At 41.4% G+C, this 26,131-nt stretch overlaps 4 protein-coding genes across 8 annotated transcripts in view; 2 read left to right on the top strand and 2 right to left on the bottom strand.

Moving 5' to 3' along the window:
* The window catches only part of LOC126565860 (carbohydrate sulfotransferase 11-like), a 227,238-nt gene extending 212,792 nt beyond the window's left edge, over positions 1 to 14,446 (bottom strand). Inside the window, exons 1-5 of the mRNA XM_050223069.1 lie at positions 14,030 to 14,446; positions 12,696 to 13,074; positions 12,369 to 12,628; positions 11,998 to 12,281; positions 11,774 to 11,928 (exon numbers count right to left, since the gene is read on the bottom strand). Of these exons, the coding sequence (XP_050079026.1) occupies positions 11,802 to 11,928; positions 11,998 to 12,281; positions 12,369 to 12,628; positions 12,696 to 13,074; positions 14,030 to 14,446 (1,467 nt within the window). The 3' untranslated portion in view covers positions 11,774 to 11,801. The remainder of the gene's footprint in view (positions 1 to 11,773; positions 11,929 to 11,997; positions 12,282 to 12,368; positions 12,629 to 12,695; positions 13,075 to 14,029) is intronic.
* Positions 1 to 26,131, bottom strand: part of LOC126564702 (ATP-dependent RNA helicase me31b) — a 515,322-nt gene that overhangs the window by 305,038 nt on the left and 184,153 nt on the right. The gene's annotated exons all lie outside the window — the stretch shown is intronic.
* LOC126564490 (calcium uptake protein 1 homolog, mitochondrial-like) lies at positions 672 to 21,862 on the top strand. Of its 5 annotated transcripts, none has more exons than XM_050221551.1 (9): positions 672 to 1,025; positions 1,119 to 1,293; positions 3,726 to 3,873; positions 4,278 to 4,315; positions 8,603 to 8,717; positions 20,769 to 20,929; positions 21,100 to 21,341; positions 21,414 to 21,631; positions 21,700 to 21,862. In XM_050221551.1, exons 1-9 carry the CDS (start codon positions 706 to 708, stop codon positions 21,852 to 21,854), a joined length of 1,572 nt encoding a protein of 523 aa, XP_050077508.1. In that variant the 5' UTR covers positions 672 to 705; the 3' UTR covers positions 21,855 to 21,862. The 5 variants fall into 5 exon arrangements, with proteins under 5 accessions (XP_050077508.1, XP_050077507.1, XP_050077506.1 ...); XM_050221550.1 differs by having other exon boundaries at positions 20,769 to 20,938; XM_050221549.1 differs by lacking the exon at positions 3,726 to 3,873 and adding an exon at positions 1,846 to 2,005.
* On the top strand, positions 22,610 to 23,427 carry LOC126565549 (protein cornichon homolog 4). The gene is made up of 3 exons (XM_050222738.1): positions 22,610 to 22,866; positions 22,954 to 23,276; positions 23,348 to 23,427. Exons 1-3 carry the CDS (start codon positions 22,792 to 22,794, stop codon positions 23,418 to 23,420), a joined length of 471 nt encoding a protein of 156 aa, XP_050078695.1. The 5' UTR covers positions 22,610 to 22,791; the 3' UTR covers positions 23,421 to 23,427.

Genomic DNA, 26,131 nt, shown 5'->3' with positions numbered 1-26,131 from the left:
CCTCATTGAAACATTTACCTGTGCGTTACCTGGAGCTATACCTTTTTGCGGTCGATTTACTGTGTCGTCTCGGGTTGCTAAGGTACGCGAAACAATTTGTTTTGCTGGTGAAAATTTACGCGGTCGCCGGTTTCCTATACTGCCGTCAGAAAATCGAGATAGTTCCAGGTAAATGTGAATGTGTGTAGACTATAGCAAAGATTGCTAGAGAAAGGTGAGATTTTCAAGAGGAATGCAATTTTTCATAGAATTATGCTTCAAAAAGGTATATGATGGGAATGATATGTGTGATAAAAATAAGTTTTGATGAAATGGTTTTCCAACCCGTATAAAAAACCTTTTTTTTATTTGAAAACTTAAATGCAATTGTTTAAATTACCGCATCGTTCAGTAGCAACCTTGACCAAGCGGTGTGTCGAACAGCTGTCATCTGCGTTGTTTTCGTTGGTGTTCTATTTTTAACGTGCAAAAAATTGATTATTCCGATAGGCAATCTCTTCCAGAGTTTTTTTTTCTTCCAGCAAATCTGAATTTGGTGAACATTTCCTTTCCTTTTTTGGGGTGTTTGAAGGTAAAGCATGCATTTGTGCATATGTTGTATTTATCGTACGATTGATGTGTATGGTGATAGTGTATTTATTAGCCTGCCTCTGTGAGTGATACGGCAGCTGTAGCAGCAGCAGCAGCAGGAGCACTCAGGACATCATGGCCTTGCTGCGGCAGATATCCGGGGTGCTGAACCGGGGTGGTTCATTGTCTAAAGGTGTCTATCCTTTACTTCCGGGAAAGTATGGAATACATCCGTCGCACTTGAGGCTTTTATCCGGTCTGAATTCCGGTTCGAGACAGGGACGCATTGCCGCTGGAGAACACACCCTGCTGGTAGTGCCCGGGAATTGGCATGATTCCAAAAGGCGAGGCTATAAAAATTTCGGCCACCAAGATGAAAAGGAGCCAATGTACACGAAGCTTTTTCTCGTGTTTCTCTCCACCGTAATGGTGGGTTCATGCCTTGACTGGAAGAAGTAAGTAACTAGTGGAATCAGGAGTCCTTGTTCAACTCCAGCTACAATAGACTATTTTCAATCACTGTTTTTTTTTTGTTTTTCCTATTGTAGACTGGGTGCAGCAGTTGGTTGGCCTAAGGTTGACGCGGATGCCGGTGTAGAGATGGGAAAGAAGACCAGCTCCCAAGAGCTGGAACAGGAAGAGGAGGAGGATCCGGATAGTGACGTAGATGCACAAGGCAAAAAGAAAAGCCGTAAGGAAAAGATCGGTTTTCGTGATAGAAAGGTAACGGGAAGCGTCGGATGATTTGACGATACAGTGAAAACAAATCATTTGTTTTGGACATCACCTTTACTTTCTAGTTTCCAAATAGAGATCATCGGTACTCTGTACTGCAGAGTGCAATTATAATTTCTTTTGCTTATCCTATACTTTGATCCTGATCCGGAAAGCATTCCGAACAATCGATCAAATGTAAATTTAATCATGTTTTGTTCGTATTATTAACGATCGAGAATTTTCTTCTTACGTTTTTCTTCATTCGCATACTATCCACGCTCGATGTCTCTCCATTGGCTCCCGTTGTTTACGAACGCCTTTAAATCCGTGTTCGGGATTCTTCTTTCCTTGCCTTGTTACGTCGATGTTATATTGTACTACATCTGCTTCCGTACAATTCCGCACGCCCGCTTTCGATACATCACGTCCCCTGTGTGTATGCTCACTGTAAATGTCAACCACACACACGATCTCTATCTCTCATGATCATGCCGTGTAAAAATGCGTACATACAAATGCTGTTTGTTTTCGGATGCTTGCCATCGTACGACCGTAAAGATCATCGAGTACGAGAATCGATTGCGCACGTTCGCAACGGCGGACAAGGTGTTTCGCTACTTTTCCACGATCAAGCTGATACACGGGGAAACGTCCACGGTCTATATGACACCGTACGACTTTCTGCGCGCAATCACACCGGGCATGAAACAGCCGGAGGGTAATGTTGCTCCATTTTGCTTTGATTATTCTGTTGGTGTTCTTTAACAAATGTGTGTATGCTTGAATGGACTAACTCGAACTGTAGACTGTAATAGAACCATAGTACTTAAGGTGGTTGGATGCGAGCTCTTGCGAAAGGGGGGAGCTCGTAAAAAGCAGCTTAGAATAATTAACATTCGTAACGGCTACTAGCTACTAGCAACGGTGTGTGTGTACATGTGTAACAAATGCTAAATGATGGTAGTAATAGGCGATCAACGTAATGTGTGTTCTATTATTGTGATCTAGCCGATACATGCGGGTTTGAAATTATTGAAACGAAGGAGTTGCTTTTAGTTGGGTATACAGTTGAATGCCATCATAAAACACAAAATGAAAGTACTTAGCGGAAATTGGGGCAAGTTAAGCAGGCGATACCGGCGACAGTCTTTAAATAGCAGAACCGGGGTTCAAATCCCATTCGGACCGTCCTTCCGTAGTGAGGACTGACTATCCAACTACGTAGTATTGGCAAGTCTAGTAAGTCATTTATTGGCTGGCGTGACCTAGAAGGTCTTTAAGCTAAGAAGATAAACAAGCAATTAATAATGTAACTTACCTTAATATCCTTATAAAAGCTGAATTAACTTTCATTTTCATTTTAAACCTATTTTTCACTTTTTAATGATAAAAGCAAAAACGCTTCTTATTGGCCTGAGGATTTGCCTCCTTGGGCTTCTACTTTTTGACGTATATTATTGGTGAAACTTTAGCAATACGGTCAGGCCGTCCCTCAAGGTTTTAAAAAGTAAATTGGTGCTACTTTGACTTCCTCAACGGTTCGTGTCAATAAAAATGTTCGGACCTCACTGCCGATTCCATTCCAGCCTCTGGTCACTCGTTATGAAGTAAACACCATCCTGCTTTACTGTGAACTAGTAATGAAATCGGATCTGGCGTTTGATCCCTAGTCGGATCGATCTGGATATGAATTCCGATCCAGAGTTGAGATCGCGAAGTAATAAACTACAATGCTTTCATTTTTTGTTAGAGTTCAACTCTCAATCAGCGAAAAGTTTGTGGGATTCATGTATTAATTTATTTTTATTTTATTTATTTATTCATTTGGAACTGGGCATGTAATTCAAAGATTTTAATTTTTTATTTATATGTCTTTTGGGAGCTTGTTTTCACTATTTGAAATATTGTAAGATAGTACTTAATTATAGTACTTAAGTGAGAAAAATTGGCTATTATTCGTGAAACTGGGTATACTCTATGTGGTCACAAGTACGAGCAATTCTGCATACTCAATTGATCGGCGAATTGATTTTTTTATTGAAAAAATTGCTAGGTGACTTGCTTGGGCAATTGTCCCTTTGGCACACTTGCCCGAACTTCCGCTAGATACCAAGAAAAATGAAAAGCAAATGTGTTAAAAAGATTACACGTTTTTGGGGCGATTTTTTTTGAAGGAAAGCAAAGCATTCCTCTGTTGTTTAATCTCTCCATTGTTTAGTTTCGTAAAGTATTGTTTTCTGATTTGTTGTTCTAATTTTACCTTCACCATATAACAATGTCTCCAATTTGCATGAAGTCATCATCATAATTCGTTTTGCCCTTGTTTTGTTATCGCAAATGCATCGTTTTAGAAACATCACCCATCAAGTTAATGCCAGATTTTCTTCGATTTTCTTCTTGCTGTCTCAATTTGAAAAATTTTCACCTTTCCCCGGCAGATTATCGAATATGAGAATCGCATCCGTCAGTACAGCACACCGGACAAGGTGTTTCGCTATTTTGCCACCATACACGATGGTGTTGAGGTGTTCATGACTCCGATCGACTTCTTAACTAGCATGACACCGGGAATGAAGCAACCAGAGGGTATTTTGAATTACTCGTTGTCTAGCAGTGTAGCGTTGAGAAGATGTCGTCTAAACTTTTTCTGTTCTTGTTCTTGCTCAACTCGTTTTGTGTTTACAACACGCCAGGCACTGTTTTTCTTCCTTAGTTTTTCTTCTGCACGCCAATTTATTTTCCGATCTTGATCGTGTGACAGGATCCGGGGATCGGTAACGCTTTACTACAATTAGTATTGTTTTTAGTACCTAACTTAACTCACAATGTAATAAGCATGCTTTTTTCTCGTATACACACTTGTCCTGTTTCTAGATAACATGCGTCAAATAATTTGATAAAACACTGACTTTTTTTTAAATATTATTTCAACATCAAAACGTGATTCAACATCGTCTCGTGGAACTTTTCAACTTTCCAACACGCACCAGGACTTGGATTGGATCAGTACAAGCGGTATGATGCCAAGGTATGTTGTTGCGGCGTTGGCCGATTCGATGTTTCACTTATCCCTCTCCACTAGATGTATTTAGTCCACCGCCACAATTCTCTCACACAAACTCACACATTTTCACTACTGATACATACTGTGGATTATCATATTTGTTCAGTTCTCAAACTTTTTTGTCTTCAATTTTTTTAAATTAAAACTATAAATTTTGGACACACTTCTTACCGTACACCTTCTATTAGATCGCAAATGAAAACTCTCTCACCTTCTCTCGCTCTCTCTCTCTCTCTCTCTCTCTCTCTCTCTCTCTCTCTCTCTTTACCGTGCAAGAATGTGTAACAAGTTTCCCTTAAATAAAATAAAACAAAATCACTTTACAAATTTGAATACTTTCTCTATGTTTATCCGACTTTTACTCACACTTTCCTCCCATGCCCTACTTACTACTACAGAACGGACACCTTACCTTGTCGTTGAGACAGTCGAGATTTCTTGTAGTTTTGTTTTTGTAACCCACAATCACCAACCACACTGTCCGTTTCTATGTTTCGCGAAAGACTTTCTTTAATTTAGCTATAATCTCCACGTGTTTCCTGTATTTTTCACATGTTCGCTTGTTTTGTATTTTTATTTTTTAGTTTTTACCGATCTTTTTCTTTACATTTAATGTGTTGTTTTCTTTCTTTGACTTACTTGAAAACTAACCCAGTTCAATGTGGCTGATTGTGTTTTCATACTCTCTTCAAATATACTTATAACCCTTTCCACCATGCGAGTGTCGTATATTCTACGTTCTTTTTCGTTTCTTTTTCTATTTTCTTAGATGTGATTATACGCTTTTCTTATATCACTTATTGCTTTTGATGCGTTTTTTTTTTGTGCCATTCTTAATTGTGCAACTGGTTTGTCTGTGTATTTAAAATTTGTTTAATTCTAATTGGTTTTTGTTAACCGGGTTTCCTGCCTTTTTTAAATGTTTGTTTATTTATTATTATTTTGTATTGCCACTCATTATTAAAATGAGCCCTGGGATCATGCCAGCAGGGATATCATTTTGTTCATTTTCATCTTCACTGCCTAGAAGTATAAACTGAGCAATATCAAGCAATACTACTAAATCAATCGTAATATTAATTTGAAAACAATGGAACAATTCAAAAACAGCCATCGACATTCATCAGGCAAATAATAATGATTTTCATTTTTCAGTTTCTACTTGTGTGTCACATACATGTTACTAATCGATAGCGCCATTTACGCCCTTTTCTTTCTTTACTGTCCTTTCGTTGCGTCGAGAACACTATCAAAACTAATCTATTGCTTTTGATGCTCAATCAAATTTAATTTCGTGTACTTTCAGAGCGTTGAAGAGGTATTGCATAAAATGGGGGAATTTAAAGCATAAAACAAACCGAACCGCGCAAACCATTAAAAAGCGTTCCAAAGATCGCTCAGACGCGAAACCGAAACCATAAAAACGCAAAGCCAGTATCCCCTATTTCTTCGCTGACTACTACTACTCTACTATACCAACTATTTTCCTCAATATCTCTCTATTTGTCTATTTGTTTCTTTCTTAATGCTCTACTTTTTTAACGATAATTCTTACTTACTTTACTGTCTGCTGTTGAATGCTGATTCCGTTTTTGATTTGTTTTGTTTTCTGTATTTGTGCTGCTGACTCTGACTATTTCTTCTGCTAACCATCTAACTAAAGCTCCGTTTATTGTTGTACCGTTCGGAATGCTGTCTTATATTTCTCTTTCTTTTTACATTTGTACAATAGCGCTGTTAGAGATCGGCGTTAGATCGGCGAGTGGCACCAGCATTATTCGCAACCGGAGCTTTATCTTTTAAATGTGTCACACATTTCCTGTTGCTATATCAGTTTCCGAGTTTTGGAAACAAATAGATTATTGTTTCTGCTGCAAAATAATCCCACCGCTATCAAAAACTCTAATTATGGATCTTGTAAAAGCTGAAATAGTTACAATAAGTTTCGTGTGTTTTGTGCACCAAAGTTTTAAGAATTTGCTTGATAAGTTTTACTGCACACATTTTTCTAGGTGTCATGAAATGGAAATTACGCCTCTTCGCTTAATACGCTGCACGAAAAACTAACGTTTGCATAAAAAATAGACTTATTTTGGAAGGCAAAATATTAAGATAACTTCATGGATAAAATCATTCTATAATTCTAAGTTCAAAGGATTCTACAGAAATATATCAAACCATTCTCGAGAGGGCATTCCCGAATTCTTTGGGACCTACGACAGGCACTTGCAGAGCTTACTATTCTCTCTTAGATTTCCCGTAGGTTGTAATGGATGCTGCTGAGTTTATTTGAGAATTTCATCAATCGACGATGCGCTTATTGATATAAATATTTGTCACAAGCGCCATGAGCTGTTTTTATTTGGATGATGTCTTCGTCTTAAAAATTAGAGTCGAATTTGCATATCAACGACCATTTTCGTCCGGGATATTCTTCGTCATTTAGATCGATGTTCTGATACCTGGTTCCACGATAAACAACAATAAAACCTGGTGGTAATAAAGCCGGGTTTATGTCAGATCAAATCAGATACGTCAGATTGGAATATCTCGAGCGGTGGGAACAATTATCACGCCAGACTTTTACATTTAAGGACTGCTAGGGAAGATACACTTCGTGTAGTGCCTTCGTACAATAATACTGCAAAAAATGCACAATTACTCGCGCACAAAAGCTAGGAAGCTTTTGGTAGGATCAATCGCCCTCAGCACGGATTTCGTTAGCCGATATTCGATCGCTTCGGACAATCAATGGCAATCCAATTCTTCTTAAAAATCACGAACGAAGTCAGTGCGGAGAGCGATTACGTTCCCGTCTAACAATTTCGTCGAACCCGTTGACTATTATTGACACAAACTATTCCAAAATTTAGCCACCTAATGAAATGCAATCACACCTCGAACAAAGGCAGCTCCTACAATTTACTGAACATATTTTTATATTAAGCATCATTATGGTTTTCGCTGTAATGATATATCAACTGATAATTCTGTAGAATAGTGTCTGTACATAAAAAAATGTGATACAAAAGACGATGAACATTTAGATGGAACTTTAGTATTAGAACAAAGGCTAGGGCGAAAGCAAAGTCATAAAAATCAGTCTATTTTTTAATGCATACGTTAAAACGGATCTTACTTACTATATTGCATGCACCGCATCCAAGAAAAATCATTAATTAATGGCTGACTCATATCCTGTACCATAGTACGCTCTATCCTGCAAATTGTACAGCATTTAATGAACAGATTTTCTTACATATCAATCTACCTTTTGCTGCTACACTACGCCTGTACACTGCTCCATTTTAATGGGGGTCAGTTTTCATTTTATAATGCTCCTATACTATACAATCCTGACTATCATCGTTGCCTATCATATGCTCTTGTGTGTATGTATGCTAATAGTTTCCTATCACCACAATCGCACAGAATTGATGTCCTTCTGCGTGTCCTGGAGTGTGTGTGTGTGTTTTTGTTGTTGTTTAGATTGACCTTTTAGGGAAGGTGTCCCTGATAAGCTCAACTGTCTTCACGCTCGAAATGATGATGATGATATTAGGATAACAATTTAGCACACACCGTTTACTTGTTAGTGTGATGTTCTTTAAACAATTTTATTAGTATTACCGAACTGTTTTGATACTTCAGTCACCCAATTTTTCTTGTTCTGCTAGTTTGTGGGGAAGAAATTGGCAGAAACCATAAGGCAGAATCAAAAGCATATTTAAAGATTTCCAATGCGTAAAAACGGATGCGAATTTCCATTACCCTGAGTCTTATGCACTCTCAAAACGCAAACAGTTTCCCTTCGTTCAAGCAGAGCAGAGAGTGGCTATGATGATATAGATTTCTGTTAGAGTTAATTTATGTGATATTGTATGTGCGGGAAAGGGTTTTTTCCCATTCCTTCCTTATTATTTTTCAATCCTCATTTCTTGTGTTTCCCTGGAAAAGGCGCTCGTACGGCGTGAGTGAGAAGTATCCAGCCCTCGTGATATAATTGTAATAACAAAGTTTGAATTTTAGTAATTTTTCTGCTTTGCTTTTACTAAGCAATTCCCAACCTTACCCCGGTTCCCACGAGTTCTGTTCCCCTTTATTAAGCCTGTCTCGCTCAGCACAATATTTGCCTTTGTTTAACCTAGAATACTGTACCGTAGCATGTTCAAAAAAAAAAAAAAAAAAAAGGACACGGATCAAATTCGACCAATAATCGATGTATGTGTTTGGTGGTGTTTCATTTTTCAGAGCGTCTCCACCCGTCTGGATCTGCACCTGGACAGCGATAGCATCTTTTACAAGCTCGGTGCGTACGGGTTGATTTCATTCTCCGATTACATCTTCCTGCTGACCGTCCTGTCGAGTAAGTAGAAACGATATGTTGCCTTATTTCATTCATGCCTTCACTCCAATATGTACAGAGCGTATTTTTGCTGTGAGAAGAAAGGGAATGGTTTACAAAAAGAAAATTCATCAAACGACGCAAATGCAAATGGGTTTCTATTTCGTAACTTTATTGAATCAGTCTATCCAAATGTATCAATATGCAATATGCTCCGACCGTTTTGTGCTCGATCTGCTTCGCGTCATGCCTCTCTCTCTCGCGATCGATAGACAATCCAGCAGCAACCCTTTTGCTGTTTTGCTGGTTCACTGTACTACTTTAGCTGGAGCCTTTGCTTGCCCGCGCACGAACCTCGTGGGTATTTGCTGTGTTGATGTTGTGTGTCTATTTATTATTGTAATGATGTGGTTTTGAGCATTTAGTTTTTTCATGGTGAATATTACCGATGAAGCTAAGTTTTGCGGATGCGTTTTTGTTTATCTTTTTAATCTTTTTGTAGCATTGTAATGTAGGATTTATAGTAAACTGTAGAAAGGGTATCGTGTTTTCTTTTTTTTTTTTAAATACATTTGCCTCCTTTCTTGCATATGGTGGTGCAATCCATTGTCAGATTTTGTAGCTGTTTGACTCTGTTTTTTGGATCGTTCATACATTTGTTACAATATCCTTCCTTATTCCTCATGTTGGTTGGTTGGTGATGATGTTGGGATATTGTTAAAATATCAAAGGTACATAGTTGACAACGACAATGAATTTTATATTCTTTTTAAATATGTTCATATGTACGAACTCTTGTTATAAATGTGTGGATAGAAGTTTGTATTTGTTTGTTTCTTTTCCGTAAGTTAGGTGTGATAAGAATCTCTCTCCTTGTGATGTTTGTTTTCCCTCTTTGTATGAAGACCGTTCATTTATTAGTACTATTGTTGTTTGTCAGTTGAACATGTTGTTATTTTAATCCTCTCGTTTTCATGTTGTTCTTCTGTTGTATTGTGTACGATTGTTCTCTCTATGTATGTGAAACATTTTGCTTTTATCGATACTAATAATCATTTTATTTCATGTTATTCCGGTTGCCTTAAACAGTGTCAAATTAAATTAGGTTAAGATAGAGGGTTGTACATGTTTTTGTGTGTTTTTTTTTTTCATTTAAATATGTGTATAACGTGTAGTGTTTATATAGTCACTAGCATCAAAGGTTTGGGTTTTAGCATGTTTCACCTCAAACTGTTTTTCTTCTCAGCTTGTGTGTGTTTTGTCACACAATCCAACGCTTTCGTCTATCCACCGACGCAAGTTGTTGCTCGTTGCGAATAACTTCAGCACGCACTTTTGGCTTTTCCTCCCCCATTCGGATTCGTTCCCACCTTTTGTCACCCACTAGCTACGGTTTTTACGATAAGAATACGAGTTCTCTCTTTAAACGTTATCGTATTTTTTTTTTTTGCTTGAAAAGAAAGACATAAATCAAGTACATGGGTCAAAATTTAGAATTTTGATTTGTTTAGTTTCCGAACGTTTGTTAAATATGTTTATCAAAATCATCTTCTACCCCCGGCGAGTGTTGTATTTCCGTGTCCTACTATTTGCTTCACCATCTCTACGATTAGTCTCTTCTTTGTTTTAGCATTTTTTTTCTCGTCCAGTGAAAGGGGCATTCCAATGTACACGATTTCTTTTTCCTTGAAACGCACGTTGCGTTAGATTCCATTCTTTTCCGTGCATTATAGTTTTGTGTTTTTGGGGTGTAAATATTTCGCCACCATCATGGATGTATGTTTGCCGACGTGCTACCCACTGCCACGGAAGAAAGGAAAGCTGTCCAGATTTTCCTTACTGGATACAGTGGAGATTTTTACTACACACCAGTCCGTTATATCGTTCCATAAATCGGGTGGAAATATAAGTTTACTAACTTTCACAGTATATCCTTTAACACGTCTCTCTATGCAAACTGCTTTGTGGGGAGATTCTTCTTGTGTCTTCTCTACTTATCTACCGGGTGTGTGTAAGGGGTGTTCATTTGCTAGCATTTTAACTACCATCAAAACATCGTTCTCTAACACAGCTCGTGATCATCGCAGGTGCAGAAGATACGCCAGGGTTTTCATTGTTACATTCACTTTTGTAGCTTTTTGGCACTTTAAACCTCGAGAGGGGATTTGACCGTTGCAATCTATAATATGGGATTTGAGGGTTTTTTTTTCGTTCTGTTCCTGCTACTTAATGAATTGTTTTTATAACATTTGGGAAAAGGATTTGGACTAAAACTTGTCTTGCAAATGAAGCATTAAATAAGGAACCTCAACAAATTCTACTACAGCTACCTCCATTTGAGGATTTCATTATCTGTCAGGTTTGGTTTGCGTTTATCCGGTGGTAAAATGTTCACTATCGGAAATTCGTAAGCTCTCTCTCCTTCTCTCTCCCTTCTCGTTCCTGTTCTAAACTGCATCGACACGGGCCTTGTATATGCTAAACAATTCTGAATCTATGTTTTAAACTTGTTTATCCTAAATCAGTGCCATCGTTTTGGTTTTTCGTTTTGTTCTAAGTTGTACTAAAAACAATCAAAACCGAATTCGAATAAAGTTCTCTTTTTTAAAGTCATAAATATCCTAGCGATGAATCCAAACGCAACGAACGGTTATTATCACGATTAGTTGATGTTCTGTTCTGTATAAGAAAATAGAAATATTTAAACTCTCGAGATAAGTTAAGAGGATGCACAATATATGTTTCTCTCTTGATCGGTTAGCATTATCTTTTCTTCCCACAATAAACGAAGAATTGTGTGAATGTATGTATAATGTATATATATATAGATCGGTGTATACTTGTTGTATAAGGAAAACATTCATCTCGGTGACTTCTAAAACAATTTGCTACGCGATTTTCTTTTCTATCGATGCACACACACACACTCACACACGCCTTTTTGTTCCGGTCGGCATTAGCTACACACGACAGAGGATCTACACGTGGTGGTATTGTTCACTGCCAGCTTGTGTTTTTGTTTTTGTTTGTTTCGTTCTAAACTTAGTCTTTTAAGGTAATTTTCTTTTCTATAATACGCCCGTCCCAAATGGTCCCGACCGTAGGCTATCCATAATCGGGCGATTGAACGTAGCTGTAGTACTTGGTGCTGTTGTACCCGAACAGCTCAAAGTCCAGCTGATAGATCTCCAATACGTCCGTGAGCAGTTTCTCGTCGATTTGTGCGAAATATCTGCCGATTGGAGAGGATCATCAAAATAATAGTTATTTAAGGCGATGCTTACCACGCGCTCTGCCTTACCGGGGAATAAGGTTACGGGTATCGCTCGCTGATCGGTTCGTTATCCAGCGTGCCTTGTAGCGAGGCATCTTGTTCAACAGCAGCGTCTCGAGTCCGGCCTGCCGAATAATGTACTCACTGTCCCGCTGGAATGTTTCCATTTTGGCGATAAGCGTAAAGTTGATGCTGCAGGGCGTACAGAACGAGTAAACCGGGCTCCAGTGCTCGTCGAAGCGTCCACCGGAACGGTAATGGCTGACGAGAAACTCGAGAAATTCACGAAACGTAGGACCGTGTGGTGTTTTCTGTGAACGAAAAAAAAAAAATTAACAGTGACCTCAACTATCATCAAACCCAAACGGCACCTTATGCATCCAGGGAAAAATACTTACGACTCCCTTTAGTGGGTGAATTTTACGGAACTTCTTGACAATCTGCTCGCCGAGCAGTTTGTAGTATTTGTTGCGACATCCTTCCAGCTTGTTCCGATAGGCCGAGAGCAACCGCTCGAAGGGCTCCCGGACGATAAGGAACGATATCGTGTTGGAGATGTAATCGTTCAGCTCGTTAGCGGTGGGTCGGGGAAATCGTTTCCGCGCCAGATCGATCGGTGATGCTTTTGTGCGCTGCAGGTACTGCACACTGTATCCTCCTGCAGAAAGTACAAAGTTACCGTACGCGCTACCTCGTGTCATATTTCCCTACCCCACTTCGCTTACCGAGTATATTGAAATAATACATCCATGTGCTGCTGGCCGCCTTGAAGATGTTGCACCACGCGATACCGTGCCCGGGCGAGATGAAAAATTCCCACGCGTTCGGCGGATACTTGCCGATGATGCGATGCTCGGCACAAACGTTCCACAGCATCATGCGCCGCTCGTTAAAGTCCGTCTCGGCGGCGGCATTCATCTCGTCCGAATACTCGTACACCGGATTCAGCGTCGAATGGTTGCTCCCGTCGGCCGGTGACTGCTGCTGGTGTAGCAGCGGTGGGAACTGATGGTGCTGTTTCGCTGGTCGCGCTAGCCGTGCCTCGGCACCGACTGCACTGTTGCCATGCTTTCCACCTCGACCGTGACGCTGCTTATCCTGCATCTGTAACAGCAGAGGCAAATTATCCATCAACTTTTCATCGCCGCGACAGAGCGTCTCCGCAAAGCGCGTATCGCGTGAATCATTTGGCGACGGCTCGCGGGATGGACAATGAAGCACTCCAACCAAGGTAGAGTGTGTATGTGTGAGGAAGGTAGAGAAGCGAGTAAAGTAGTTTTGCATTTTCATTGCAAGAAAGCGCGCTTACGCCGCCATGGAGACTTGGCCCCCTTCATATAGATTGCTCGAGTTTCACAGTTTTCTCTGCTGGAGCGAGCCAGTCAGTCTGCGGTATGTGTTTCTTTATATTATTCATTATCCGGCCTGCCCGTCCCGCTTCCTCATACCCTCCATGAAAAGAAGAGAAGTTTCTTCAAGTTAACTTTCGAACTAACTCATAGATCCTTACATAGTCCAATTCGCCGAAGTACAGAAGTTGCAGGGACAGAGGTCCTTGAGATAGAAATTCGCATTTGAATATTTAACGAGCTTTAACGTTTCCTGCACGAACCAAACCAATCCAGGGCTTTGTCCATCCTGATGTGTGTGTGTGTGTGTGTCTATGAGAGCGATATCTTCGTTTTCGGGGTTGTGTACTAGACTGGTGCTTTAGATTGCCTATAAGGGGCATTATATGGGGTTTTTTTTTATATATATGGACGAATGTGGTAAAACAAAAATAGAATTTGTCCGTCGAGGTTTTTTTCACTAACGCTTTCCATATGCGTCTAGTCTTCAAAGGTTAGCCCGTCCTTTTAGTGGCGACGTGAGTATCCGCTGGGCGTGATCGATGATGGTTACAAAAGGAGGGCGAATGATAGCTTTTTTTTTCCTTATCATGACCGTGTCAGATAATTTATGTATGTAAAGACAGTAAGCAGCTTTAGCGAATATCCCTCGTAATGATTGAACCATGATCGTAATGCTGATCGAAGTGCTTATCATCGGAGAAACTTACCACATCCAGTTTGGCTGCTGGTAGAGCAGCCTTTTTGACCATTCCACCACGTGATGATAGGGCCGCGAACGAGGGCATCGATGACGCAGACGATGCGAACGGTGAGGAAGAACCCGACGAGGAGGACGAGGATCCCGTCAGAGCACTCATCGATTCTCGGAGCAGTAGCATGAAGTATAGCCCAAACACAACGATCAGTACCGCAATCTTAATACATAAATAGCACCGCCGTTTGGTGAGCAGCTTGACCGGTTTCAGTAGCATACTCATTTTGCGGAACCGTTGCTTTTCACCCAGTGAACCGATCGTACCGGAAGAAGGCCCACCGGTGCCGGATCCGATACTGCTTCCACCACCGGGACATAGTGCAGTTGCGGCGGCACCCGCACCCTTCAGAAAGGTGGATTTGTTGAACATTTCGTTTACGAGTACCAGCAACAACTAAGACAATCCATCGAATCCCGCAGTCGTCCGAGGAACTCTTTGTGTGTTTGTATGTTTGCACTTGTCACATCTCTGCAAGGATGAATGTGATGCTTACACAGATTGTATTTTTATTTTTCGTTTTGGACAAGTTTTTCTTTTCTATTACGGACACATTCTTTTCACACATTCACTACTGATCTGAAATGCAGGAGAAGGAACCAAACGTGAGGTTTTGTTAAGCTCAACACAGTGCCAAGCCCACGGTCAGCGGTGATAGGTTTTTATTCGCTAATTGAGTCATTAAAATCTTCATCTCTTTGGGGGAATAACCAGTATTGGTGATAGCACACAACGAGAGGCGGCGTCACAAAGGGCGTGTGTTTAAGGTGGGTCCCTACACGTAGCCAAGGGATTTGCTTTTCCCTTTGGCAAAGGTAGGCAAAGGGTTTTGTGTTTGTTTTTACTTAAAAACCCGTTCGGCTCGGGTTTGCGCGAGCTCCTCGATGGGATGCTTGTTTTGCTTTTGCACTGTTTTGACACGCTAAACATCGGTTTGTTTTGTCCTCGTTTTTTTGGTGTTTTGTGGCGTGTGGCGTTGTCGGCAATGAGGGTAAGGAGAAAAACGTTTCCCGGGGTGATGTTTGAGGTTGAGGTTGTTTGCAAAACAGTAGTGAACCGTGTTAATTGGATGTAGTGGTGTAGTGTACAAAAAAAACAACTATCGGTGATGTACTTAAAGCTGTAGTCAACAGATCGGGATGTTCGTTCCGGAAGATTTTGTTGAATGTATTATTGACACATAAAAATCTTAAGCAAAACTCTATATATTATAACACTAAGACATTGAAATACTATTACAAAAAGAACAAATTTGAAGTTGATATTGTAAGTATTTACGATAAGTATGTGTTGTACAAAGAGTTCAATTTCTAAGTCTCAACGGTTTCACGGTTACTTGCAATGATGTACTGTATAATGAAATCAACACACAATCACCAATCGCAAATCGATTCGTCTTCGTCCTTTGGAAGATTGATCGTATCGTAAAGCACACGTACACGCAAGTACACACAGACACATAAGGAACACAGGCACACGCACCATCTACAGGAGCATAAAGCGCGTTTGAGCAGAAAGGAAAGGAAATCCTTTTTGCTCTCCCCGAGTATGATACGGTATGATTCTCCTTGATTCTCTTACTCCGCGTATCACGGATGAGTCATGATTTACAGCTGATGTAAAAAAAAGGAGAAAGATCACACTTAATCATCCCTCTTGATAGCGCTTTGAAGAAATGAGGGAAATTTTTCTTAACGATTCCCTAGCGTTGTAATGGCGTTAAACGATAGTGAAGTTTCGGTAGCTGGAGTGACTGTTTTTATTATTCACGTCCAGTAAAATGCAGTTTTCAGTTTTCCCCCTCGAACGGTCAAACACAACACCTTTCACCAATGTTGCTCGTACTGTGTAAACTGGGTACCTTCCACGACTTTAGGTTTACGCTATACGCGCTCTAAACGGCGTGTGTGGAACCAATGCCACCACCTTGTTGAATGCAGCAGGGCCGAAGTTCAAATGCTCCAGCCAGTGGCCCCGTATGTCCGTGCAAGGCTTTCGGGTTCGAGTTTTAGCAATCTGCGTCTACTCAGACATACACACTCTTTGTGTATTATCCTTCGTACACATCCTTCGTGAACGCACCAACACATTCGAGGGACGCATTCGGATGACAAGCGCTCTCACTAATACTCTTACAAAAATGGGTGGGAAATGTAGGGTGTTACTGGTGTAGGGAAATGGGGGTGGTTGTCCGCTTCTCCATCGGTAAGGACGACAATATCAACAGCGCTTATACATTGCCACGACTATGCTTCCTGGACATAGTAGTGTGTGTACGTTTCATCGGCTGGTATTTGAAGCTGTTTTGGGGCGCACACCGAAAAACGCGTTCTAACAACGGCATCTATCACATTCACTTTCTCCTCTGAAAAAGCTTTACTCTTTGTTTTCCTTTCCTTTTTGTTAAGCTTGCCGGCTCATGCTTGCCCAGAATGCCGTAATGGAATTGTCTCAACTTGTGCAGAAAGCACAGCGGAATCGTTGGTAGAACTTCGCAACTATAGGCGGAAAAGCCAGTAATACCCCGGACCCACTCTCTCTGGTAGAAGACCCTTTCGGGAGGGAACAACACTTTGGCGCCACTTTTGGTGGGCTGCTAGCCAAAACGACGACGATGGTGCTGATGCTGCCTGTTCACTTATCCGAAAAACCATGCACTATCACCGTGGAAGAGAGAGCCGCTTGTTGTAGTTGGGGTTTTAATTGATTCAAAAAATGTTTCCACCGTGCGCGTGCAGCTCTGTGTCCCACGGCCAAACGGAAGATAATCGAGGTACCGCTACCGATTGGGATGGGTCAAAACGTTCACTTTCGATCACGTTCAATTCACGTGGTCTGTGTGCGTGCGTGTGTTGGTATGTGTGTGTGTTAGGGGATTTTGACCGCTTACCCTTACTAACCGAGGAGCCGGCCGGACTGGCCTCGGGCACATCAGCCCACGGATCTGGATTTTGGAAGATGCTTTTTGGCAACAATCCAGCACATGAACGAATCATAAATTATTGCCACTCGTACACTAGAGCGTGACAAGAGTGGCACTAAGCGGAGAAGGCTTTCGATTGTTTGCGGAACCATTCATAAGAGCTGGAGTGGAACTGGGCTTGATTGTGGCGGTCCTGCCTGGAAAGTGGTGATGAGTTGTGATTTGCCACACAGCAAAAACGCCTGAATGTTCGATGGTGGCAAATTAAGTGCACGAGAGCTTGTTGATTAGATTGATCGAAATGAAACGATTTTTCATTTCACACACGATCATCGTTTCAAGCTGGCGGGATGTTAGTCGTATCGTTTCCAGTGTCCTTGCGTGCTGCAAATGATTGGCTTTAATTAGGAATAGGGATTTGCATGCGTGTAGTTGCGAAGGCTCACTATTGGTGACTCGGGAGGTAAAGTCCCTTCGGGAGATATAGTGCAGGGTCGCGGTGGGAATCACGACGACCCATCACGTTGTATGATTAGTTTGATGACGGGACATAAATCCCAACACACCGGGTAAATGTTACTCTAACGTTTTGAAACTTGGGCTCGGTATAGCTGCGGTCGCACCCGTCGTATTGCCAACACATACTGAGCATAGTTGCGTGGATTCTATTGCGCCAAATGCTAATTAAGTTCATCCAATATAGCGAACTTTATTAACGTTTTAAATTAGCATGTTTGTGTTGAAATGCTATCAAATGGAAATAATTGTTTATGCAGTCAAGAAATTCCTCTCTAGCACGTTCCACCTAGTTTTTCAAGGTCACGCAATGTTCTATTTTTAACAAACATTTCATGCCGTTTGTCAATTTTAAACAACTTTTTGTTTTTTCTCTAAAAGGTAGATTATTTCATTGCCTCCAATTCATTGCCTGCGGAACTTTCCCTCCTTATTTTTTGCAGCAGTTCTCACCATAATCAACATAATCGACACACGATTATGCCATTATCCTTCCATTTACGTTCCACTCATGCCAGTTTTCATTTATTAGTGTTATTCCTGCTTAAGAGGAAACTCCACGCAACCCGGAGACAATAGTAGCAAAAGAAGAAGTAGCGGCGGGTTAATCAGTTCCGAAAATAAACCGGCAACAATGGCTATGCCACAGAACATTCTAGCTTCCTTTTCCCCCTTTTCCAAGCTTCAGTGTACAAACACATCCCTTCGTGGTGTGTATGTGTGAGTGTGTGTGCATCACTTTGCCGTTGTGCGCTTGTTTCCGGAGTTTTCTACCGTCCACGCGTCCCCGTTTTGCAATTTCCATCCCGTTCTCGATGCGATTCTACCATGCCAAACCGCACACGGTACCAGCCACTAGGCGTCTCCATCGTATCGATTGTGACCTGCGCGCGCGAAATTCCTGGAATGCTCGGTACGGCTTGCAACAGTGGTGTCGGGGTGAAAAAAAAGCATCGAAGAATGTTTCACTGGAAACCCGTTCGCTCCAGGAAAATCCGTACAACCGGAAACCGGACCTATTCACCCCCTTTATTACTATCTTTCTCTCAATGTTTAGTTACGGTGCTGAATACTGATGGCTATAATATGAGGCATACTCTCGTGTAGCGTTGTGTATGTTTTTGTTTTGCTTTCTATTGGCTGGCTGTTAAGCTTTGGCGAGGGTCAGGCAGGTTCTGTTAGGAATATGTGTTTTTGCAAAAACAAAACAAAAATTAAACGGGAACCGAATGACGTACGTCCTTTCTGCGTGACGCGAAATCCTCCTTCTGGCGTTGCCTTTCGGTTGGTAGTGGTGATTCTGTTTATGAACGCAAGCTTTCAGGAGCGCCATGCGCGCCTATATTTGCGCCTGTGTATGTGTGTATGAAACAACTACAAACACACTCACACACCCTTCAAGGATTGCATCCTTATCAAGTAAAAGCTCCTATTAATCGAAACCCACTGTCGAACACCACTACTACATGGCTAACTTTCCAGACGGGAACGCTTGCCAACGTGTGTTAAAACCGACCACCGGGGATTCGTGCAGAGCCAACAACAACCGCTGTTGGGCATGCTTCCGATGTTTTTGTTGGCCGTGCCTTTCGTACATTTTCCGTTCCGTTTGTGTTTGCTCGGTACAGCGGGACTGCTCTCGCGGGTGAACCGCCGGATGCAACACTACACGGGAACTCTTGAATGTCAGCCAGTTCCTCCGAATGGTGCTTTATGTTTTTCTTTGTGCTGGCCTTATTTTCCCGCAAGCGGTAGCACCATTTTCTTTTCTGTTGCATTTTGCATTCCAAAAGCGGTCCTCTCTCATACACAGGGAAGCAACTGTTCTGCTAACGAGCTAGCAAAAAGCGTATTCGAACCATACATCGTCCATCGTCCTTCAAGCAGCGGGTTTTGCGACAGGAAACCGGATACTGCTGCCAGGCCCTTAGCTTTCAGCGAAGTAGGGGAGTGTCCTTAAAATGAACGGCTAAAAATAGAACGCGCCTTTGAGAGATGGGTGCCGTAAATGGTGTCAATTCTTGAGGCACAAAGGGATAGAAGTGAGGAGTCCCAGTTCCGTGTCTTTTTTTCCCTCGATCGTTTTTCATGTTCTTTGGAAGAAACATTTAAGGTTGCATTTTCGCTTCAGTGGGCGGGGGCGGATGTTTGTCCTTTTTTTTTTTTTTAATCTACCATGGGTCGAAATGGCTAAACGGGGTTTCCTGGCATTTTGTAAAGTGTGACACGCTGACCAGAACGATGCGGAAGGCGCGCAATTTTATGCTTGTTGCAACGTACGGATTTAAGTAGGACTTTTGTTATGTGCGGGTATTAAGCTCGTGCCCGTTTCAGAGCGTACAGTGAAAGAAAGCTGGTGTGGTACCATCAAGGGTGGCCATCATCATCATCATCATCGGTTGGCCGGTTCGCAACGGAACACGGGTAGCAGCAGATGAGGCAATTTCCTGTACCCTTGGAAGAGCGATGCGGACGATGATGTGTGTACGCTGTGTGTGTGTATGGATGGACACACTGGAGTAGGAGAGTAGATTTATGTATGTGCCGGTGCTTTTTCGTTTTGTCCGAAACAGGAAAAGGAAATAAAGCAATTTTTGATCCATTTTCGGCAACCTGACCCGACCACGTTTCCTATATTTCCTTTCGGCTGTCAGCGTTGTTTCGCGTACACGCTAGAAGCTTTCCGCGCTGCTATTGTAGAGATAGTCGATAGTTGCAGGCTGTTGCGTACCCTTAGTGTGGTAGTTAGTTAAAGAGATATTTTTGGTTGCTTTTTTTCGTATAATTAAAGAATTTAAAGTGCACACGCGGAACATAATACAAGGTATCGGTGTAAGCGGCATCACTAGGTTGTGTTAGTAAATATGTATTTATTGTATGGAATAATCTTCTTGTTTTTATGTGTCTTGTTTCAATGATAAAATAGAGTAGATAAATGTATTTTTTCCTGTACTTTTTATGTGTCTTTAGAAAAAACGTTAGATAAAGTGTTTTTTCCCCTTTCCGTTTATAATTGTATAATACTTCTTCCACGTCACTTATAAATATGTATTGTACATAAATATTATTACTCCTTCTCTTCCGTTTTTTCTTCTCGCTGTACGTTGCTATTTATCTATTTAACTAAAACATGTGTGTACTACTTGTGAAAATACCCATTTTACTAAACACTGTTTTCTCTTCCCATTTCTGTTTGCTTTTTCTTCCCCCTTTTCTCGTTCTCGTTTTGCGTTGCTATACTACTCTCGTCCACAGCATCCCGGCGGCACTTCGAGATTGCTTTCCGGATGTTCGACCTGAACGGTGACGGCGATGTCGATAGTGAGGAGTTTGAAAAGGTTGCCAACCTAATCCGTCAGCAAACGAGTATTGGTAATAGACACAGAGATCACGCGAACACGGGCAACACGTTTAAAGTAAAAAAAGTAATTTTACTATCTAAAAGATTGATGCTGAATTAATGGTTTTTTTCTTTTTTTCGTTTTTGGTTTGTCTCTCGTTTTTCTACTTCGATTCGTATTCTTTTTCCTGTTTTTGGTTCGGTTTTGATGCGTTATTTTGCGTTTAACCATTGGATTAAATGCAGGGTGTTAACTCAGCCCTGACGACGTACTTCTTTGGACCGAAGAACGACGAGAAGCTTACGATCGAGAAGTTTCTCGACTTTCAACAACAGTTGCAGCGCGAAATTTTAACGCTCGAATTTCTGCGCAAAAATCCGGACGAGAATGGGAACATTAGCGAGGCGGACTTTGCGGAATTGTTGCTAGCGTACGCTGGCTACCCACAGAAAAAGAAAGTGAAGAAGATTAAGCGTGTGAAGAAGCGGTAAGAGTGTTTTATTTTTATTCTTCTATTTAGTAAACACGTCAAGCGAATCGATTTTTGTCTTTTTTGCAGATTCCGTGATCATGGATCGGGCATTTCGAAGGAAGATTACTTAAACTTTTTCCACTTTCTTAACAACATCAATGACGTGGACACAGCGCTAACGTTTTACCACATTGCTGGTGCTTCGATTGATCAGGATACACTGAAGCACGTTGCCAGGACGGTGGCATTGGTGGAGCTTTCAAGCCACGTGATTGATGTGGTGTTTACAATCTTCGATGAAAATAGTACTATTACCTAGAGAGCTACTAACATAGAAGAAGGATATTCATTAAAATGCTTGATTTTTTTCCAGTGGACGGACAGTTAAGCAATCGAGAATTTGTAGCGGTAATGAAGAACCGTTTGCTTCGAGGGCTCGAGAAACCGAAAGATACTGGATTCGTTAAGCTAATGCATTCGATACTGAAGTGTGCCAAGGATACGAAACCCGTACTGCTGGATCTTTAAGCATAAGCTGTTTTGTCTATGCTGACGCTTCGCACATACAAGAAGATGTGTATTTGTGTATCCTCTTGCTGCAATTGCATTGAAGTCTCATCACGTGTTTTAGAATAGGGATTGCGTTTTGTTTTATTTTGAACCATTTTACGATGTACATGCAAACAACTACTATACGGTCGACTATTTGTTATCTATCGTTAAGTTTCTCGTGTCACGTGCGTAAAGTCCTTTGAGGAAAGTCATTACCTACGCATACTCGCTAGCTTTTACTATGAATTTAAAAGTTTCCCCTTTCTCTGACCTGACCTGTTTTGAATAGAAGTTATGAGCAGAGTAGGATACGTAAAACGACGCCTCTAGCTAATGATGAAGATTTATTGTATTATCATGCTCTTCATTCACGGTATTCTATTCAATAAAATTTCATGTTTTTAAATCTTGTTGCGAATATAATCTGTGAGAGTTTAATTTGTTTGCTTTGTCTTAATTTTACACTGCGAAACGGTAATTTAAAAATGGGTGATTTTCTGCGAATAAAACTGCTTCAACTAATTTGCAATTTTTCAAATTTGAAAATAGTGTTGGATTTTGTAATAAAATTGCCCTTTTTCCCACTGCTAAAAAAAATCATCGCATGGAACAAAATCATCGCAAAGGTTTTGCTTACCAAGATACATAAAGTCAGCCAGCGAGGTACAACCACAGTCTAGTCTGCTTCTAGCTACCGTGGGCTTCCGATTCGGAACTGTCAAAACAAACAGGCGAAAAGGAAAACAATCACGGTCGGTGCGGTAAAAACTGCTTCCATATAAGTAATTCGGCTCAAAAGATGTATGAAAACTACATCGTTTAGCATAAGAGAAAGTGCGGGTTGATTCACAGTTTCCCGCTATAGCTATTTACTCGAAGCGTTTATGTAAATAGAATAAGCGAACGAAGTGAAATGTTTCCGGAAACGCTGGTGTTTGCGCTAGCGCTCTTCATTACGGGCGCAATCCTATTTCTGCTCATCTACTACGTATGTTTTATCGAAACAATTTACAGAACCTAACTGCTGGCAAATCTATTGGTGCACATTTTCCCTTAACGTTCTTATCATTTACAGCTGATTATACTGTCCGATCTGGAATGTGATTATCTAAACGCACAGGAATGCTGCTCGAAGCTCAACTTTTGGTCCATTCCTAAACTGGCTACCCATGGATTTCTTACTTTCCTGCTGCTCATTCATGGGAATTGGATTTTGTGCCTGGTAAACTTGCCCATGGTAGGTTGGCTCGTGTACGAGCAGTACCGTGTACCACCCGGCAACATTGGCATTTACGATCCGGCCGAAATCCATAACCGAGGCATGGTGAAAAAGCACCTACGGGACACCATGATAGGATTGGGCTTTTATTTGATTATCTTCTTTGTTTATCTGTACTGGTGAGTATTTTAAATTTGTGAAAAAAAAATTCTTTTCTAGCATGCATCTTCCTAACGTTTACTTTTTGCAGTATGATAATCGCCTTACTGAAGGGGGATCCGATTAGACGACACGAAGAAGAGGAAATAGTAACGGAATTTTGAATACTCCAAGCTCAAAAGATGCATTTTCTCTACGCGTGTGTTAGAACGAAACTGGTTTAAAGCACTTTTTTTGTGTTATTTTATAAGATATGTGCACCTTTAGGTAGTAGACAAATCGGCCATTTGCCAGACGATAGTAATGCATAATAGTATTAGTAAATTATGATTTCGAATCAGTCCACTTCCTTTCACGCCAAAGAATTCTCACGAATGTAAGTAATATATGTCAAAATAAACAAAATAAAATTATCATTCTGAATGTGCCGCTTTTCATTTTTGGAGTGAACGACTTTGCAAACTATTGATAACCGTATCCATGGCAACGGTATGGCGCATAGTACCATATGCGGACCAGTAACTGAAAACTGAACTGAACTGAACGGAACTGAAAATTGAAAGCGCGGATCCTTATTTAGTAAAGACAATTAAAAAAAAGTCTCCTTTTATGCCGTAAATTACATCTGCTAATGTTCAACATAATCAGCCCCACCTGTAGGAACGCAAACGCAAATCGCGTAGGTAGCAAGAAAAAGTGAGACGTATTGTGTTTATTTGAAAGAAAACCCCCAAACCTTTCGTGCGTGCGTAAATCAGCGTGAGCAGAATAGGAAAACTAGGGGAGGCAAGACTGACGAGTTGTTGGGTGAGTAGGGCGGATTGTTTTCACTTCTCTCGAACTAGGGGGATGTTTTGTTCTGAGAAGTAGCTTCTCCACCATGCTCATCGCTTCTCATTATCTGGGAGCGGTTTACCACCTAAATGGAGTAGGTTCACAGTTCAAGTGCTCATGGCGCTCTCACGCATTCTCAGCATGGGAGAAGCTGCTGAATCAGGGTGGTAGGTTCCAAAAAAAAAGTGGTCATGTGGGTCGAATGGTACAGTGTGGTACGGCACAGTTAGTTTGAAGTTCTGAAACGATTATTTTAATCATTCATTTTAGGTACATATTTATTTGTACGCACTATTAAATTCATTCGAAAGTTCTGCGTTTTCTTCTTGGTTAAACGATCTACTAGGTCACAAGCACAGCCCTCTAAATGGCTTACTAGACTACCGATACCACGCAGTTAGATAGTCAGTCCTCCTCACTACGGGGGAACGCTCCAAATGGGATTTGAATCCCGGTGCTGCTGACGTTAACATAGAAAAAAACATAGATGTTGGGCTACCGGTCATACTTAAGCCTCCAGTTTTTAGAGCCATCATTTTTCCAACACTTTTAGAGCCATACGTTTCTAAGATATGGAAGCCGTTTCATGTGGAAGGTGCGGAGAAGGATTTTAGACCCCATATGTGTGGAAAGAAAATAGACGAGCCGTTACAACGACGAAACCATTATTTTGCGTATTAGACACGTCATGTAGTATCAACCGTGAATAATGTACGATTATAGATATTTTGAACCATTAGACACCTTATCCGCAACACTACATCTATGATACACACTGTAGTGCGTGCATGACTTTGTTGTATCTCTTGCTGGGGATCCGGTTATCTCTCCGACGGTCCGCTGTGCTGATGAGCCAACCAGCCAATCTGTTTTCTCGCAACTTCACGCAACGGAACCAACCCAAAACCTCTACGCTGGGTGCTCCAGCGTACGGCCACAAACGCCAGGCTCGCCAGAAACGTTTAGCACACGAAGGAGACGCATCCTAGCCGATGCACGTTGCAGGAGCGCCATACATAATGTGCTGTACTGGTGCCCATCATCATTAGATCATTCGTGTGCCCGTCTGTACTTAGCAGCCTCCCAGCCATGGCGTAAGGTCGGTCGGTCTGGCGTAGAAGAAGCATCGCAATCGCGTAAGAGGGAAAAGTTAGTTTCGTGTGTACCTTCAGGTGCGAACTGGGGATCGTCATCCCACCCTTCCCAAAAGTGAAGAAAGAGCGTGCGTGTGTATGTGTGTGCGAGAGGGAGAACGCGAGAGAGAGAGGGTGTACAAGAACAGACAGAGTGTGTGTAGTGGTGTAGTGTGTTGGGTTGAACGGGACTGCAACAGGGGGTTGGAAAGACGTTTTCGTGGAGGTCAGTGAACAAGCGAACCGACCGACTAAAGGAAAAGAATGCAAACAATAATATTGGCGAGAGCGCGAAGTGAAAAAAAAAGCATTACAACAAAGTAACCAACCATCGCTGTTTTCGTTCTGGAGCTGCTGAAATCGACATCTTTTGCCCGGGAATTGTGGTACAGTTTTTTTTTTCTTTTTGCGAGTACTCAATCCTCCCTCTCCTCCCCTACTTCCAGGCTCCACATGCTAGGGGGGGTGGGAGGGGGATAATGTTGGCTTATCCAAATCTCAGGTCAAGTTGGTCGTTGTTGTGTTGATTTTTCTCCCGCGCAATCAGCAGCACCAGCGCCAGCAGCAGCGTTTTCTCCACTCTTTTACTTAGCAACCACACCGCACCACCCCAAGTTGGGGTGGTTTTACGTGAGGGGTTGGTGAAATGATAGAAGGCATCATTTGTGTGTCTATTGTTGAAGGATGGATGGTGGCAGGAAGCGATGGAACCAGGAAAGGCAAACAACTTTTGACTGCAAAGGAAATGAGGCAAATTGTGTTTATCTTGTTCAATATCCTTGCATTTTCTCGAAGAACTTTACTTCGCAATTTTTTTGTCTGCTTCCTTGCTTGAGTGGAGTGGTTTTTCACACCTTTTCATTTTTTGGAGGGTGAGGATCTCAGGAAGCAACCTCCTTATCGCTCGT

Source organism: Anopheles maculipalpis, chromosome 3RL (genome assembly GCF_943734695.1).
Source record: "Anopheles maculipalpis chromosome 3RL, idAnoMacuDA_375_x, whole genome shotgun sequence".
NCBI classification, from domain to species: domain Eukaryota; kingdom Metazoa; phylum Arthropoda; class Insecta; order Diptera; family Culicidae; genus Anopheles; species Anopheles maculipalpis.
This window is presented reverse-complemented; position numbering and strand designations above follow the sequence as displayed.